Source organism: Poromitra crassiceps, assembly GCF_964638095.1.
Source record: "Poromitra crassiceps genome assembly, chromosome: 8".
NCBI lineage: Eukaryota > Metazoa > Chordata > Actinopteri > Beryciformes > Melamphaidae > Poromitra > Poromitra crassiceps.
This window is the reverse complement of record NC_139629.1, coordinates 19,946,146-19,964,141: the sequence shown is the minus strand read 5'-3', so window position 1 is coordinate 19,964,141 and position 17,996 is coordinate 19,946,146. Positions and strand designations below refer to the sequence as shown.

General features: G+C 44.1%; 2 protein-coding genes across 3 annotated transcripts; one reads left to right on the top strand and one right to left on the bottom strand.

Moving 5' to 3' along the window:
- Positions 1 to 229: 229 nt before the first annotated feature.
- Positions 230 to 8,377, top strand: gfm2 (GTP dependent ribosome recycling factor mitochondrial 2; the record flags this gene model as incomplete). The annotated part of the gene is made up of 20 exons (XM_083641107.1): positions 230 to 238; positions 320 to 404; positions 516 to 561; positions 926 to 1,023; positions 1,152 to 1,277; positions 1,845 to 1,933; positions 2,046 to 2,134; positions 2,238 to 2,298; positions 2,529 to 2,714; positions 2,834 to 2,914; positions 3,010 to 3,158; positions 4,519 to 4,659; positions 4,980 to 5,079; positions 5,229 to 5,415; positions 5,560 to 5,636; positions 5,740 to 5,878; positions 6,046 to 6,231; positions 6,764 to 6,879; positions 6,971 to 7,153; positions 8,143 to 8,377. 20 exons carry the CDS (start codon positions 230 to 232, stop codon positions 8,269 to 8,271), a joined length of 2,277 nt encoding a protein of 758 aa, XP_083497233.1. The 3' UTR covers positions 8,272 to 8,377.
- Positions 8,378 to 8,501: 124 nt separating this feature from the next.
- On the bottom strand, positions 8,502 to 17,638 carry hexb (hexosaminidase B (beta polypeptide)). 2 transcript variants are annotated; one of them, XM_083642380.1, is made up of 14 exons: positions 17,342 to 17,638; positions 17,045 to 17,199; positions 16,040 to 16,105; positions 13,951 to 13,997; positions 13,652 to 13,762; positions 13,383 to 13,484; positions 13,121 to 13,253; positions 11,734 to 11,914; positions 11,491 to 11,577; positions 11,270 to 11,342; positions 10,808 to 10,982; positions 9,267 to 9,357; positions 8,928 to 9,032; positions 8,502 to 8,806 (listed from the first exon to the last, which is right to left on the bottom strand). In XM_083642380.1, the coding sequence occupies exons 1-14, from the start codon at positions 17,599 to 17,601 to the stop codon at positions 8,743 to 8,745; spliced, it is 1,650 nt and encodes a 549-aa protein (XP_083498506.1). In that variant the 5' UTR covers positions 17,602 to 17,638; the 3' UTR covers positions 8,502 to 8,742. The 2 variants fall into 2 exon arrangements, with proteins under 2 accessions (XP_083498506.1, XP_083498505.1); XM_083642379.1 differs by lacking the exon at positions 10,808 to 10,982 and adding an exon at positions 9,977 to 10,157.
- Between the last annotated feature and the right edge of the window lie 358 nt (positions 17,639 to 17,996).

The following is a 17,996-nucleotide window of genomic DNA, read 5'->3' as shown; positions in this document are numbered from 1 at the left end:
ATACTTTCACGCTGGGTTGACAAACTCCAGCTAGTCGGTTATCCCATGTTCATATTATGTATATATATTTTATTCTAGCGATCTAGCTACTAGCTAGTCATAACATGTGACATTGCTCCCGCTTCACCATGGCTCACCTGGGTGTCTCAGTGTCAGATTTGAGGGAATACGCTTGGTAGTTAAGCGGATACTGAGGATGCGACTTAAACCCTTTCGGCCATTTAGCAAGATGATTTGGGTAAGTGGTCATTGATGATTAACACTGTCTATGTTACTATCATGTTTTTTTTTAACCTAACACCATGACTGTCATTCACAGGGCAGATATTTATTAACAACTGGGATCCAGTTCTGCAGATGGAGAGTGAGCTGTCATGCAAAAAGACATTACAGCTTTCTTCCAGGTAGGTTCCTAACAATCTCTTAACAATTACATTTGCTTAATTTGTTTCATCATCGTTTAGGTTTCAGTCAAATCATCACTAATGTAAACCATTCCCCCCCCCCCCCCATAGATGATGTCAAATCATTGCGAACTGTGGTCAATCCAGATATATCCAAGTAAGTAACGGCATTCTGCAATCAGTTTTTAAAATGCTTTCTAGACAAATGAGAGCTAGACCATGGCCTCGAGTACTGGAACATGCAAAATGTAAAAAAAAGGGGGCATTCCAAAAAATAATTAGATAGTAATAATAACAATTATAATAATTAAAAAGCCTTTAATATTGGCTCACCACCGATGCGTTTGGGCTTGCATGCCTTCATAAGGGTCCCTTTTTCTTTTATTTTTACTCCAGCAGCTTCATTATTCATTGACAGTGCTGTGCCCTGTGTGTCTTCTCTTCTATAGTGCTTTTTAGACTTAACTCTGTTCTGGGCTCTAAGCTCACTCTGCATTGCTTAATATGCTTTATACCCTCAGGATCCGAAACATCGGTATCATGGCCCACATTGATGCAGGAAAGACAACAACCACAGAGAGGATGCTTTATTACTCCGGCTATACGAGGGCACTCGGAGGTGTGTAGGATGCCGAAGATGAGATGTGGACATTGTTCAGAGACTTTTCATTGCAATGCTGCATTGCCTATTCCTATCTCTCACTCTGTCTCTCTCTGTTTCTTTCTCCCTCATTCGCTCTCTTTCAGATGTGGATGATGGGGATACAGTGACAGATTTTATGGCCCAGGAGAGGGAGCGTGGCATCACCATACAGTCGGCAGCCGTCACCTTTGACTGGAAAAGTCATAGGATAAACCTGATAGACACCCCAGGTAAAATCAATCAACATTCGATCAACAAAGAAGGATTGAGGAGTCCATAGCACATATCAGAGGTGGGGACTTGTCACATGACTTGGGCTCGTGTCAGACTCAAGTCACACTTTTATTTGCTTGAGACTTGATGCATGAAGAGAAGACTTTAGACTTGACTTGGGTTCTGGTGACTTTGACATGCACCTTTATGACTTGGAAATGTTTCTAAACTCTTGACTTGAAATATTGTGTTTGTATAAATGATTGAAAGTGATGAGATTTGTTCCGGCAGACGACCGTATTCAAATGTTTTCTGAATTTGTATGGAATATTTGAATGTATTGAAGTTGAATAGACATCAAACTCATGATGTATAGGTGTACTATTAAAATTATATTGCATTGAAAGTCCTAGATATTTTATTTCCTTTAAGGTATTAAATTGATACTGGACTCTTGATTTGTGACTGGACTTGGTGTTTTACATTTAGACTTGACAAACAAATGGGAATTAAAAGTGGCAGGCACGCACAGATCTAAATGTGTGTGTGTGTGTGTGTGTGTGTGTGTGTGTGTATAATTTCAGGACACGTTGACTTCACTCTGGAAGTGGAGCGAGCACTTCGTGTTCTTGACGGGGCTGTTGCCGTGTTCGATGCCTCTGCTGGGGTCGAAGTTAGTCTCCTGATTAGAAACTTGTTCTCTTTTGATGTCAAACTGTGTCTTGCTGTAAGACTGGGTGAACTCTGACCATATGTGATGTTGTTGCTCTGTGTAATGCCACCAGGCTCAGACTCTAACAGTATGGAGGCAAGCTGACAAGCACAATGTTCCACGTGTTTGCTTCCTCAACAAGATGGATAAGCCTGCTGCAAAGTGAGTGATCCAACACTCCAACTTTGTTATTATTATTTTTCTTGCAAAATGCAGGTGATTATTAAGATTATAAACTTAAACTGTCTTTCATCATTTCCCTTAGCTTAGATCTTTCCATTGAGAGCATAAGGAAGAAGCTGAAAGCCAACCCAGTCCTCCTCCAGGTAGGTCTTCAGACATAATGGTAAACCACCTTGGAGCAGAAACCTGGTGTGCAAAATGTTTAAACACTATATTTTCTACTGTTATTGTTTGAACTAATCTATTCATTGTAACATTCATTTATTAGATACTGACAACTCAATTGAAAACTTGAGATATAGAATATTAGAAAAACAGTCAGCATGCCATCATGTCATTTATTTTTCTTATGAAAAGCAATCCTGTTTCATAGATTCCAATCGGCAGTGGTAAGAACTTCACAGGTTTGGTTGACTTGTTAACCAACCAGACAATGACATGGAGGATGAAATCTACAGGAGATGATGGGCGCGTGTTTGAAACCAAACCGCTCGGACAAGCAGATAACCCAGAACTCCTACAGGAGGCCAAACAGGCCAGGGCTGCTTTAATAGAGCAGGTACAGGCAATAACATTTTCACAGCATTGAGATTTAACTTTGACGCACGTTTAAAAAGTGTAAAATTGTCAGTTTAGTCCAAATCTCTCCTCTTAATTCTCTGTTCTTCTCATTCACAGGTTGCTGATCTGGATGATGAGTTCGCTGAATTGTTGCTAACTGATTTTGGTGACAATTTCGATGCGGTTCCCTCCATCAAAGTAAGCACTGTATGGGCTTGACCACAGTAGTATATGGACAGAAATATGTGTGTTGAGCTGTGTGTAACAGATTTGTGTCTGGCACGTGTCTTCAGCTCCAAGAGGCAGTGCGGCGGGTGACTCTGGCCCGTAAAGGGGTCCCGGTCCTCTGTGGGAGCTCTTTGAGGAACAAAGGTGTACAGCCTCTTCTAGATGCCATCACGGCTTACCTGCCTGCCCCCAACGAGAGACAGCACGACCTGGTGTGAGTGAATTCTTGATAAACTGACAGAAATTGTCGCAAGACTTACTTAAAGTCCCTGGAAACCAAAATCCACAAAAACCTTCTAACTATTAAATTTAGGGTCTTATTAGCCCCTTTCAGAACTGCTAAGCTAACGCTATGCAGTCCCTTATTAGTATACCGCCAATGTAGCGTCCACAGGTCGCTCCGTCTGCTAAATCTTTCAAACTACTCGATAAAGTTTCGCAAATGAAATTTCAAATGTACTTACGGAGCGAAAAGACAAACACTCGTCTTCTTCTGCGCTGCTGTCATGGGTGGTGCGCATAGCAACCATAGCGCTCGCTATCACTTCCGGCCCCAGCAGCGCAGAAGAAGACGAGTGTTTGTCGCTGATTCATTTTGAGGAAATGACACCCGGGTTTCAGTGAGGGATTAAACATGTTTATTAGTGGCGCTATTGTTTCAACATCATGCGCCGAGGTTCACACAACCCTTTTCGCTCCGTAAGTACATTTGAAATTTCATTTGCGAAACTTTATCGAGTAGTTTGAAAGATTTAGCAGACGGAGCGACCTGTGGACGCTACATCGGCGGTATACTAATAAGGGACTGCGTAGCGTTAGCTTAGCAGTTCCGAAAGGGGCTAGGGTCTTATGTGAGTAATTGTGTGCCTCAGAAATTAATTGACATTACTTTCAACCCTAACCCCAAAAATCGACACTTTTCTACAAGGTCTGGATTTCCATTTCCTCATTGAAGAGAGCGGTGTGCGCGGTGCTAAAATGCATGATCTTATCACGTCATAAGATTTAATCGAATCACACACACGCATGCACGCACACGCGCACACACACACTGACACACACACACAATAGCGCAGCGGCAGAGATCTCTTCCTCTCTGTAAACCCTCTCTGTCTGTGCTATGCGCTGAGCAACGCGCGAACACACACACACACTGTATCTCTCTTTCCTTCTCCTCCGTCTCCTCCGAGCAGGTCTCCTCCGAGAGAGAGAGAGGAGACCTGCTGCAGACGGGACACGCCCACACAGTCCGCGGGAGAAAATACACTCTAAAATCTAATTGATTCTCATGACTTTTGCCATGACTGTCAAACCTAAATTTATATACTTTGCGACGTTCATCATCGTTCAAATTTGGCTGGTGGCTTATTAACATAGGTTCCTATGATGTGATGAACTCAAAATGCTAAATAATAAAAATAATATTTCTGGTTTCCAGGGACTTTAAAGTAGTCCAGCTACAAGAATTCTGCCATAGGATTAAGTGATCCTGTCTATAAAGGATTTCGCTTGGCTAGGTTGCTCTAAACTTGCTCAACATCGCTAAGATGTCTTCATTATTCATCTTCACACAGGCGCTGGTACAAGGATGACCTCTGTGCTCTGGCCTTCAAGGTTCTCCATGACAAGCAGCGTGGCCCTCTGGTTTTTCTGAGGATCTACTCTGGTACTATGAAGTCCCAGACAGCTGTGCACAACATCAACAGGAACAACACGTAGGTGGTTCCCATCATGACATCCACACAACACTCTGGCCTGCACCAGAGCTGCAGGGTCATAGGGTCAGAGTGATTTTAAAGCATAAATCAATCCATTTGTGCATTAAACATCATTGATTGATGATTCATAAGTAACAGTGTAAAACTATCTGTAGGTGGATTTTTCATTTGCAAGATTTAGAAGTAATTACTGAAATAACTTATAATATTGATGAACTAATCATATTTGATTTCCAGGATTTGGCAATGGCTTTGTGTAGTACCCTTTTTAGTAGGATACATAAAATCTGTCATTTTGTGTATCGTGTTCTCTGTAGTGAGAGGATGAGCAGGCTGATGGTGCCATTCGCTGATCAGCATGTGGAAATCCCCTCGCTAACGGCAGGAAACATTGCGTTGACCGTAGGACTCAAGCAGGTAGCTCACATCCTTCTACCAGCATGACAGAGCTCTTAGGTCAACTTGCCCTTACATTGTAATTCATTCTTCATTTGCGCTTTTGGAAGTTACCCCCCCCCCTAGAGGTAATGTTTATGTTGTTGCATATGTTTTCCCCTTTCATGTAGACAGTCACAGGAGACACCATCGTTTCATCGAAGGCTTCAGCAGCAGCTGCAGCCCGGCGGGCTCAGAATGAAGGAGGGAAAGAGAAGAAACGTGGAGAGCACGACAGCCTGGTCCTGTCTGGGGTGGAGGTCCCTGAGCCAGTCTTCTTCTGCTCCATAGAGCCACCCACCTTGGCCAAACAGGCTGGTCAGTGGCAGTGAAATTATTGTTTTGATCCACAACAGAGTGTAACTAGCCATCCTGATGCCAGAATAGAGAAATGCTGTTTGGGTATATAATGGTTTCAACTACCTTATAATCATTCATACATTGTTTTTTCTCCCCTGAAAGACCTTGAGAATGCACTTAACTGTCTTCAGAGAGAAGACCCCAGCCTCAAAGTCAGGGTTGACCCTGATTCTGGACAGGTAATACCATAATAACAACAACATCATCGTCATCATCATCATTATTATCAGTCAGACCATCTGGCAGATTGGATCAAGTCAACTTTCGATAACCTTCTCTTAGACCATTTTGTGTGGGATGGGAGAGCTGCACATCGATATCATCCATGATCGCATCAGGAGAGAGTATGGCATCGAGACCCACCTTGGGCCACTGCAGGTGGCCTACAGGGAGACTATTCTCCAACATGTATCAACTACAGGTACAACCAATACATTCATGAGATTCCACATTGTTCACTCATTGCACATAGTTTATGACACATTATGGTGGGCAACTACCAGCCGAGAATATGTGAGAGATGCAGTGTTACATCCTGTGAGGATTGCAAAAGGAGAACTACAGTTAAGCAATGTGCCCATGGTACAGACACACTGGACCGCACGGTTGGGGAGAGAAGACATGTTGTGACGGTGGACCTGGCCATCAGCCCTGTTGCAGACGTTTCCACAGGCAGTTCTTGTGACTTCTCGTTCAAAGAGGAAGTCGAGGGGCAGCTATCGCCTGAAGTGAAAGACGCAGTGGAGAATGGAGTGCAGAGCTCTTATCTTCAAGGTAACACTGGCTGAACTCATTCCTCATCTTTTCCAAAACGCATCTTTGTGGGTAGGGCTGGGCATCGCCACTGATTTCCCGATTCAATAGGATTCCGATACACGGAAGGTCCTGATTCAAGATAAGATATTTCAGTTACAATACCAATGTTGCTTATATGCTGGATATGAAAGAGATGATCAAAGAACTAATGCTGTGAATTGTACAAGGAACCTTCTAACCTGGTGTATTATTACAAATATTAATGTTTACAAGATCTCATTGCGTTGAGACGAAACCACGCCGACCACTGTTAAAGCTTCAACCATCCACGGGAAAAGAAATATTAAAAGATTGATATTGGGATTTATGAATCGATATCAGTTCCTTCAAATGAATATTGATTCGATATATAGATTTTTTCTTTTAACCCAGCCCTATTTGTGGGTATGTGCGAGTGAACCTACGCAAGTAAGGAATGATGCCCTGTGTTTAGGATAACCTGTTGATACACTCCCCCCCCCCCCCCCCCAACACCTGCTCCCTCTTTCAGGTCCGTTGCTAGGTTACCCTGTGCAGGGTGTATCTACCCTGATCCAGAATGTCGGCATGGAACCAGGAACATCTCCGGCCATGGTGTCTGCCTGTGTGTCTCGCTGCATGCTTAAGGTAAACTTACAACTTTCTCTGGCAACACCAGAACATATCTATGGCCTTGTAAATAGATGAGCCACAGTTCAGTATATTCCTATGGACACAGGCCATGAGGCAAGCGGGCGGGCAGGTCCTAGAGCCTGTGATGTCCCTGGAGGTGACAGTAGGAGAGGAGCACCTCAGCTCTGTGCTGGGGGACTTGGCCCAAAGACGAGGAACCATCAGAGACATCCAGAGTCGCCATGACAACAAGGTGCTGATAGCCACTGTGCCTCTGGCTGAGACGATGGTGAGTTAACGATGGATGATCTTGGGAAGTAGAGCTGGGCGATATGGACCAAGAATCATATCTGTGTATTTTTATACATAACATTGGTATTTTCTACAAAGTAGGCTTAATGTTCAAGTCAAAGCCACATGTAGGGCTGGGAGATGTTGGACAAAATCAAATATCCCAATATGTTTGACCCAATACCTCAATATGAATATTGCAAAATTGGTGCTTTCACAAAACATTTACACAATGAGATTTTTACCAAATAATCATCAGTAGTGTGGATAGAATGACCCTCCAGGAAATAGCGATTTTGCGATCGCAACAATCTCCACAATATTTGCGGGGGCTTGCAATTGTTCAAAATTCCTGCGGTTTCTCTGCTAAAATGGCAAAACAGTCACAATATCATGTTGTAAGTTAAGGAACCAGTGGTTCCTCAACTTGCAAGTTCCTTAAGTTGCAACTTTTTGCCAGTTCCTGCAATTGTACCGCAAAAAATCGGATAAAACTTCGCAAAATCCATTGCAATCTTTGCTAAAAGTTGCCATTAAGGGTTAGGAAAAAAATATGGCCATTTTTCTCCTCAACTTGCAATTTTTGCCAGTTCCTGCAAAAAAGTCGCTGCAAAATCAGTATTTTTGATCGCAACAATCACACAAAAACTCTGTGAAATCCTGGAGGAACTGCTAAGTTGGTAAAGGCAAATAATAGAACAGCTAGAACCGTCTGGTAAGTTCAGAAGATGACATCACTTTACTGTAATGCAGCCTTTAAAACCAGGAAAAGACAACACTTATGCCATATCATGATATTACGATATCCAAAATCTAAGACGATATATCTAGTCTCATACAATACTGATATATCGATATATTGCCTGGTCCTATTAGGAAGCTCTCATTTAAAAAAAATATATAATACATTTTGTTCTGTAGTGTCTTTGTTTACCTTGTCCGTCTAAAACTTCTGTACTGACTGACTTTTGTTCCCACCCTCCAAAGGGCTACTCCACCATCCTAAGAACATTGACCTCTGGAAATGCCACCTTCTCCCTGGAGCTGGACACCTATGAGGCCATGAACCCCCAGGACCAAAGTACCCTCATCAAAAGAGTGGCTGGTCTGGTCTGACACCATGCTAACTGGTCAGCAGTGGGACCACAGGCCAGTCTGGGACAGAGACTTGGCTAATAGCCAGATGGACTGAAAGAGTTTTCTGTGTCAGAAAATCAGTGAAGTATCAGACTATACCACTGACCACTAGGCTGAGTGATGTGCAGCTAGAGTGAATATCTACTGTTAGTTGGCAATGCGAGTCTACCCTGAGTTGCAAATTGGGTGAAAAATAAACTTGAAATGTCAACATTTTATTAAATATTTATTCACTAAATCATACAAACATTCATATAAAAAGAGACTGCATACTTAAATGTATGACAATAGATTTGATGAATAATTCTGTAGAACATATTTGAAAAGTGTAATTTGTCTCAGTGCATAAAGATCATTTCACATTTGATTTCTCATTGGTTTTGTATGTGTATTGCCTCCCTTTCTTCCCGCTGCTGCGGATTGCTCCCATAGCCGGCCTCTTAGTTGTCATCAGATACCTTTATACTCGCTGGGGCAAAAACTGGTAAACAAAGGCTCAGCTGGGATCCCGCGCCTTGGATGAGAAAAGATAGTTATCGATTAGGCACTTTAATCTCCCCCTTGGAGAACAATATTTGTTTAAATGCAGATCCACTGTGTGGAATCCCTCTCCTTGCAGGACGTCAGATACCTACCCAACCATGCGACAGCGGTGCGCCGACAGTCTGCTGTAGGCGTCGTTGATGTCTGTCACTTCCTTGGCGCTCCACAGCCGCTCTGCCACAGCGCTGGCACGAGGCCTGGGCAAGAGGGAGACAAAGAGGAGGGGGCATTAAAGCAAGTGGATATGCCATCTGCTGTATCAACGTAGCCTGACTCTGCCAGACGGGGGCGGTATTGTGGTCACAAGACAGAATGTGAAAAAAAACCCATCCATCTGGCAGCGTCAGGTTAGTATCAAGGTCCAACAGGTTAAATTCAAGTGCTCCCTTTGTGATTTATGCGTATTAAAGGAATCACATGATGATCCATACCAGAGTCTGGGCGTCAGGTTGGTGGCGTCCACATACTCGCCCCACAGACAGGCCTCTCCGCCAATCACAAGCTGCTTCTGTGCGTCAGTCCCTGTGTCAAATCAAGTTCAATATTCCATCAGATCAGACGGCACACGGAGAGTCCAGGGACTTTAAACCCCCATAGACTCGGTAGATACAGAATGGAAAATGTGGTTTTATTTGCACATTATTTGGTGATTTTCTGAGTCAAATAATACAGTATTTCCATTTTCTTCATTCAACAGGCTTACATGTATTCACACAGGAGTGGGGGGAGGGGTAATCTGATCTGTCACATGAATCAAAAACAGAACTATAAAACATAACCATAAAACTAAGGCAACAGTCCGAACACCCATATATTTAAATCCAGTGAGTTAGAAATTTACCAAGGCTGGAGCAACAAGTTCACTGAAAAGAGAAATAAAAGCAATGTTGCATAAACTGGCAGAGGCAACAATAAAATTGATAGTAAAAAAAAACAACAGAGTATCCCAAGGACATCCGTTTGCGCTGGCGCCAAACTCTTGTGACGTTAACCCATTGATACCCGATGCAGCATTTGCGTGTACAGTATATCCCTCATTTGTGTGTGTATCCCTTTAAGATCTTTAAGTCTTAAAGGGATACACACGCAAATGCTGCATCAGGTATCAACGGGTTAATAAAACAACGATGGAGACACAAACCCTTGAAGTCTTGCGGGTCGGCCTTGTACACGCCCCGCCAGTCCTGGCCGTAGGCGATACGGTTCAGGTACCAGGGAGTGGAGAGCAGGGTCTGGTACCCTGCTGATGTAACGTTTGCCATCTCATTCTGGTATTGCTGCGGGGTCCCTTTCCACACATGGATAACTGTGTCTGGTTTCAGCTACACAGCACACAATACATACATACAAGCTTTTAGTACCAGGGGCAGCCAGATCAAATCAATATAAAATAGCAGAAGAGAGGCTTCCATTGAGCAGTTTGAGGAGTACATTCAAGACACTAATGTGTCGTGAACTGAAGCGATGAGTAGTTGTTCCTCCCGTTTCTATTTTCTTTATATTTGAAATAATGTGCAGAAGCGACCATCATGTGATATTGACAAGCGTCGGCTGCCGTTTGGCTATCGATCAAAAGTTGGAAGGCGAGTCGCACGGTCGAGGGAAAGTGGCGGAGCCGGAGCGTCATACAGACAGAGGCTTCAAGCGCCTCGCTCCAAACGATAACGTTAGTGAAGGCGCACGCGGCCGTTTCGGAGCACCGGAGGTTGGATATTTCAATCGGCACCCAAATGAGGCAGCGAAATCTGCGTTGCAACGCGGTCCAGTAGGTACCGGTCGTAAAGGAACCGGTGCCATAGTGGTACCGGGTTTCGCTATCCAACCCTTACCGACTCCCTCACCCAATCATTGTCACAGCTGTGCGGTTTTCAAACGTAAGCCTGTTGAACGAAGTCTTTAGAATTTTCCCAAGCTGCAGAAACCAGTCTGACACCGACCCAAACGTTAAGACACTCTTCTTGTGAAGACTGACCCTTGAAGTTCAGCGGATCAACCTGGTAGTAGGTCTTCCAGTCCTGTCCGTAGCTAATGTAATCTAGGTACCAGGGGGAGGAGAGGATGGTGGTGTAGCCTGCTGCCGTCACGTTGTACAACTCCTCCTCCAGCTTGTTGCCGATCCACACATGCACTACCGTGTCTGCCTTCAGCTGCAATAGTCACAGGCCAAACTACTGTACTCAGACACTATAAGACTAAACTATATGACTATATGACACTATATCACTAAAACCTACGCGTAGCCTAAATCATTAAACCACAGCATGATTTAGAAAAATGACCCATAAATTGTGATTGGTTATAAATGATATATATATATATTAAAAAAAAAAAAAAAAACATGTCACATTTTGTACAATATGTTAGGTCTAGTTAGCATGCAAAAATAGTAAAAGTGTAAATTCACGGTAATAACATGCCATTTCTCTTCAGTTACCTTAACGCCGTTGTCAAAGACCTCCTGCCAGACTGTGTAGCCCTTCTTGGTCGTGGTGACGATATCCAACAGTCTATCAGATCATACAATAGGAGAAAATCGACAAATGTTCGTTTATAGGGACTAGAAACTTGGAGAATGTGAGATTTCTCTACGAACTAGTCTCAGGTTGAACAAGCAACACATTTCTGACCATACTCCTCTCTGACATAACCACACACCTTTGGATGTAGAATGATTCCAGCTTGCTGTAGTCATGTCCGAAGCCTTGCTGATCCATGAACTTCTGAATATCTGGGTTGGACTTCCTGCAGAGGAGAGAGAAATAGCACTGATTACATACATACTTACACGATCAGATGTTGACTCATATTATCATCTCGACCATATCCTGCTGATGAAATGTAGCTGTCACACTCTTTGCCGCAGATATGGGAGAGTCGTTTCTGTGAAAACGGTCTCACCAGCAGCTGAAGTCCACCTCGTCGCCCCCCAGGTGGACGTAGGCATCGGGGAACACGGCGCTGACCTCCGTGAAGAACTGGGTCATGAAATCGTACGTGGTGTTCAGGATGGGGTTGACTGGTCCGAAGGAGCCGGAGGGACTGGGCCCGGAGTAACAGGGTGTGAGCAGGTCTTTCTGGCCTGAGAGGGAAAGCGGTGTCGGGGATATGTTTGTCACACTTCACTGTAGGGCTGGGCGAAATGTACCAAAGATCATGTCGGTATTTTTAAGCTGAATGGCTATACACAATATATATCTGTATTTTCTATGAAGTGGGCTAAATGCCACATGTGAGATGTCACAAGCCCTTTTATTATAACATGACTGTGATCAAAATAAAATGCAAAGAATGGGTTTCCTTCCCCGTTTTAAAATATACAAAATCAAATAACAATATTGCAACAATATTGTAGGGATGGCTATTGGTGCGTTCACAAAATAGTTACACAATGAGATTTTGATAAATAATCATCAGTAATGTGGATATAATGACTAAGTGGGTAAAGGCAAATAATAGAACAGCTAGAAAGTACAATCTGATCAGTTCAGAAAATGACATCACTTTAAAGTTGACTGTAATGCAGTCTTTAAAACCAGGAAAAGACAAGACTTATGACATCACGATATCACAATATCCAAAATCTCAGGCGATGTCGAGTCTCATATCATGATATCAATATAATATCAATATATTGCCCAGCCCTACTTCACAGCTTTCACCTGGTGACAATGACGACAGGTATTATCCATCTTAGGTTGCCTCATTAGGAGAGCGACCAGACTCACATTTCTCCCCAGAAACACCCATAAAAAGTGACCTGCTCTCAGGCTCACCCTGCTTACAGTCACAAGGTGTGTGACTGGGAACTGAGAGAGCAGGTCACGTGGGGGCTGGGTTTACCTAGGCTAATAAAAACTCACCTTTGCCCCACGACCGCGTGTGCCCCGGGTGCAAAAACTCACCTTTACCACACGACTGCATGTGCCCCGGGTGCAAAAATTCACCTTTACCACACGACTGCGTGTGCCCCGGGTGCAAAAACTCACCTTTGCCCCATGACTGCGTGTGCCCCGGGTGCAGAAACTCACCTTGGCTTTGCCCCACGACTGCGTGTGCCCCGGGTGCAAAAACTCACCTTTGCCCCACGACTGCGTGTGCCCCGGGTGCAAAAACTCACCTTTGCCCCACGACTGCGTGTGCCCCGGGTGCAAAAACTCACCTTTGCCCCACGACTGCGTGTGCCCCGGGTGCAAAAACTCACCTTTGCCCCACGACTGCGTGTGCCCCGGGTGCAAAAACTCACCTTTACCACACGACTGCGTGTGCCCCGGGTGCAAAAACTCACCTTTGCCCCACGACTGCGTGTGCCCCGGGGTGTCAAACTCGGGGACGACGCGAATGCCTCTCAGACGGCCAAACTCAATGACCATCTTCACGTCAGCGGGCGTGTACACATGTGTGTATGGGTGGTAAGCTCCCTGTAAACACAGGTCAGTGATGAAGCTCTGATGGATATGAAATAATAAACTTTTCTCTACTTTGATGGAAAGATCTGTCCAATTGAACACAATCAAATATTGAATACACAAATAAGCAGCGACGCTGACCTGCTGGCTCAGCTGTGGAAAGGTGCGACTCAGGTACGGGAAGGACTGATCGTCCACAATGTGCCAGTGGAATACATTGAATTTGTTCATCGCCATCACCTCCTGCAGCAAGCGAAGGGTAAAATATGAGGAAATGTGCTATTTTCAAGCACAATGAATGAAGTAGAATGTGAGAAGACACGATGAGGAAGGCCTAACCGACACGATAAGGAAGGCCTAACCGACATAAGGAAGGCCTAACCGACATAAGGAAGGCCTAACCGACATACCAGGTTCGCCAAGATGACTTTAATGGGCAGGAAGTGACGAGAGCTGTCCAATAAGATTCCTCTGTGTGCAAATCTTGGGAAGTCGCTGATCGCCGTCGCATTGATGCTTTTCTGAAAGCAGACAACGCACAAGTCAAATCCAGACTTACAAGAAAGTCGACACTTTTCTTTTGATTGAGCTGAAATGCCTGCAGAATGTGCAGATGCACAGTAAAGCAAGACTCTCTGGGTCAGAACAGAACAGATGCACAGTAAAGCAAGACTCTCTGGGTCAGAACAGAACATTACAATGAACTTACAGCTCCATATTCATCTTCATACACCAACTGGGTGAAGGTTTCAAGACCTAAAACAAAGGAAACACGTCACAAATCAAACAGATATGAAAGAATGTTGGATTCCTCGTCGCTGCAGCGCCTCCTCTGGTCGGTCGGGGGGGTGCCTGTTCGGGGGGATAGCGTGTATCTCCCATCATCTCATCACATCAGGGGAAATTGGCCAAGTGCAATTGGGGAGAATATGGGCGGAAAAACTGAAAAAAACTTGATTAAAAAAGAGAACTTGAGGGCGTACCTGCACCACGGCGTTGTTTTACTTGAATCCATTTGGAACGTAGGTGCCTTTTTGTGATTGGCTACCCTCATTGCCACGCCTCCTTTTGGCCAGTGGGCGTGGAAAGGTAATCAGTTCATCCTTGACCCATGACCAACCTTGCTACAAAGTTTTGTGGTGTATCCGTGTGGAAGTTAAGTGCCTTTTTGTGATTGGCCACGGCCATTGTCATGCCCCTTTTGGAACATGAATCACTTCTAAATTGGCCCATGACCTGCTTTTCTGCCAAGCTTCCTGCAAATCTGATCATAACTTTTTGAGATATCCTGCTGACAAACAGACAAACGGGGTGAAAACATGACCTCCCGTCAACTCTGTTGCATAGCGGAAGTAAAGATTTCGGTTTTTATGGCGCCGTAAAACTACATCTTACTTCATGCCACATCTTAGATATGTGTGCAAAGTTGCGCTATTGCGTGATACATGCTGAATAGTGTGCGTGTTAGCTACATTTTCAAGGAGTGACGCCAAATTGGTATCACAGTGCAAAACTATTTGATCACAAAACACATTTTAACAGCCCGGTAGCTTTTGGAGGCACAGCGATTACCAGGGTTGCCACTTTTTTATAATGATAGATTTCAAAGACTTTTCAACAATTTAATTTGTGAAAGCTGCTGCAAACGGTGATGATTGGGTCCTCGCACCGTGCAGGTCAGGGTGTGCTGCAGTTGCGATGAGGAGCTAATCTATCAAGCCATTTGACCACACCCAAGCCTCATATCAGACGATAATCTGCACACCTTCTGATATCAGACACAAATCCTCACACCTTCTGATATCAGATCATCTTCACACCTTCTGATGCGTGTGCCAAGTTTCATGATTTTTCAAGCATCCTTAGGCTACATCATCACTAAGGCGTTTGCACGAACGGAGCAGAATAAACTATCTCTGTCCACGCACGGGTTTAAACGTCTTCTCCTCCGTCCATCCCAGCTACACGAAAAACCATGCTACATGACCATCACCTACACTGGGCATGCGCCTGCTGTGCAGGACAGCTAGATGGCTGTTTACTAGTGTGCATTCGAATTTTAATCATTGATTTTACAGTGGCAACGTGCCGCGGTCTGGTATAATATATAGCAGGAGGGAGAGAGAGAGAGAGAGAGAGAGCAGTCTGATTTGCCTAAGTTTGACTTTCCTAATAATGACGTCAGCTGACAGTGGACAAGCACTTTCAAGTATTTTCCGGACTAGGCCTGACCTCCAGATCTGTCCCATTTTTCAGATGAGCCATGAGATCGCCAGGCAGAGCTCTCCCCACACTGACAACTAAAGATGAGCAGATGTTTGCCATGAGACCCCTCCACTTTGGAACAGCCTGCCAGAGGAAATTCGACTAGCAAAGCCTGTGTCGTCTATCAGATCACTTCTCAAGACACACTTCTACACACTGGCCTTCATATAATTGCTTTAACCTGTTTGAATTATTATGGTATTATTATTATTATTATTAATATTATTTTATGTTTTTGTCCTGTGCTTTCTCTTACGGTCTGCCAATTGTATTGCCGTCTGTCTTCTGCATTGCTGTCTGTCTTTCTTCTTCTTTAGTTGTGTTCTGTAAAACCCTGTAAACTTTTTATAAAGTGTTATAAACTTTAAAGTTTATTATTATTGTCCATTATCATCTATCCCATCAATTATTTACTACACAACTGCATGTTACACATTCAGGTTTCATCTGTGGTCAGGTCATGGGTAATGTAATGCCATGCTATATCCGTATCCCTTGCTGTGAGATGGTGCAGGAACAGCAGAGAGCCCTACCACGCAGAGCTCCCCACACCTTCGGTGCTTTCAGCACGGCGTACGGCTGGTCCACCGACAGCTCATCTGCAGAGACAAAACAATGTGCATGGCTTAGAAAATGGCATTATTCTTACACCTTTACTAATAGTTTTCCGTCTGGTCGCAGCTTGGCAAGGAGTTATTTTAGTACGGCCACCAATGTGTCAGTCTTCAGTGATCTACTCTAGATTAACCTTGTTAACCCTTTGCAGTTTCTGTCCCGTAATCTCTAATTCCAGTGGCAGACCTGAGCACACTCCCAGTCCCTGGTTGTAGCAGCCAGGTCAGATGTACAGGTATATTTCTAGGTCAGTGGTTTTCAAAGTGGGGTCCAGGGACCAACAGCAGTCCTTGAGTGTGTTGCAGGTAGTCCCCAGCAAAAGGAGGAATAGAATATTTTATTATTATATTATTATTTTATTCTAAATATTATGTTTGATCATTGATTGACTACGATTTTTTCTTTCATCCCCCCCCCCCCCTTCAAACCTAAAAATAAAAATGCTCTGAGGGGATTCCATAAAGAAGAACTTCACCACAAAACAATGGTGAGTGGCGACTTATTTTGCACATGAGCTCACACATACAAAAACTGTAAACAGTTCTGCAGACATTCATTTAGTTTGACAGTTATATTGGGAGTTGATTTGAGTTAAGTTGTGGACCAGTGATGTCATTCATGCACAAATCCAACTCTCAATAACTGCCAAACTAAATGAATGCAGTATTTGGATCAGATTTGGATAGGTGTGAGATCATGTGCAAAATAAATCAGCATTGCTTTTCTGTGAAGTTCTCCTTTAAGACAAAATCCTCTCAGATTGAGGGTCTGTGTCTGTGGGGGTCCTTGACATGTGTAGCTTTAACTGTAAAGCTACACATGAATCCTGACACACTGCTGTAAAGCTACTCATGAATCCTGACACACTGCTCTATCATGCTGGCTACTTGACTTCCTGAATGCTGGATCAGAGAGAGACTCACATGACTCGTCAGATGTCAGGCTGGGGTGGCTGTCGCACTCAGAGTCAGGTGATGTGATCCACACCTGGAGCTCGGACAGCTCGGCCGTGCCTGAGCCCCTGCCCTCCCTGCCATCCTTTGTCCTCCTCCCACTGCCAAATATGTATTCATAATGCCTGTCGGGAGAGGGGGGCATATTGCGACAGCGCTGACACGTTTCTGGATGTACACGTTGTACAGTACAACTCCAGCAATGCAGACAAAACCAAGGTAAACAAACAAAACATAAGCTAGCCTAGCTTCTTTTAGCCTTCTTACCTCCTGTATGCATTTTGCAGAAGGCTGCAGGTGGCGCCCGCAGACGACTCTTTGGCGTCGACCACCACAAAGCTGGAGCTGGAGAGTTTGAATGAAACCTCCGACATCTGCACTTTCTGAGGCAGCGGCCACAGAGAGCCGTACTTTGACGGCTCGTCGTCCCGCACTTCATCTCCGAAGATATCGTTGTAATCATAAAGACTTCCCCGGCAGACAGCTACTGCCAGCAGCAGCACCGCCAACTTCAGACTCGCTACCATTCTTGCAGCAAGCAGCTAAAAAAACTGAAGTCACAAGACGAATGTTTGGCTACAGTGATATTTTCGGAGTGTAGTGGGCGGAGCTTATACCGCGGAAGCAGGAACTAAAAGGGTTTTTTTTTTAAAGGGGAACGAACGTCCGGGAACGTCGGTCCATGCATTCTGATTGAAGTCATGAAGTCTGACTTTAGACTGTCCCTTCAAAACAATAAATATTGATCTCATATTGCTATGAAAACACCACATGTAGGTGTCTTTTGTGTTTTTGTTGAATAAAATGACACTTGATTGACAATTTATTGTCCACATCCTCCCTTTTATAATAATAAAAAGGATGGGAATAGATCTATGCCTAAAAGAGGAAATAATAGAACAATAAATAGTTGCCTAAAAGA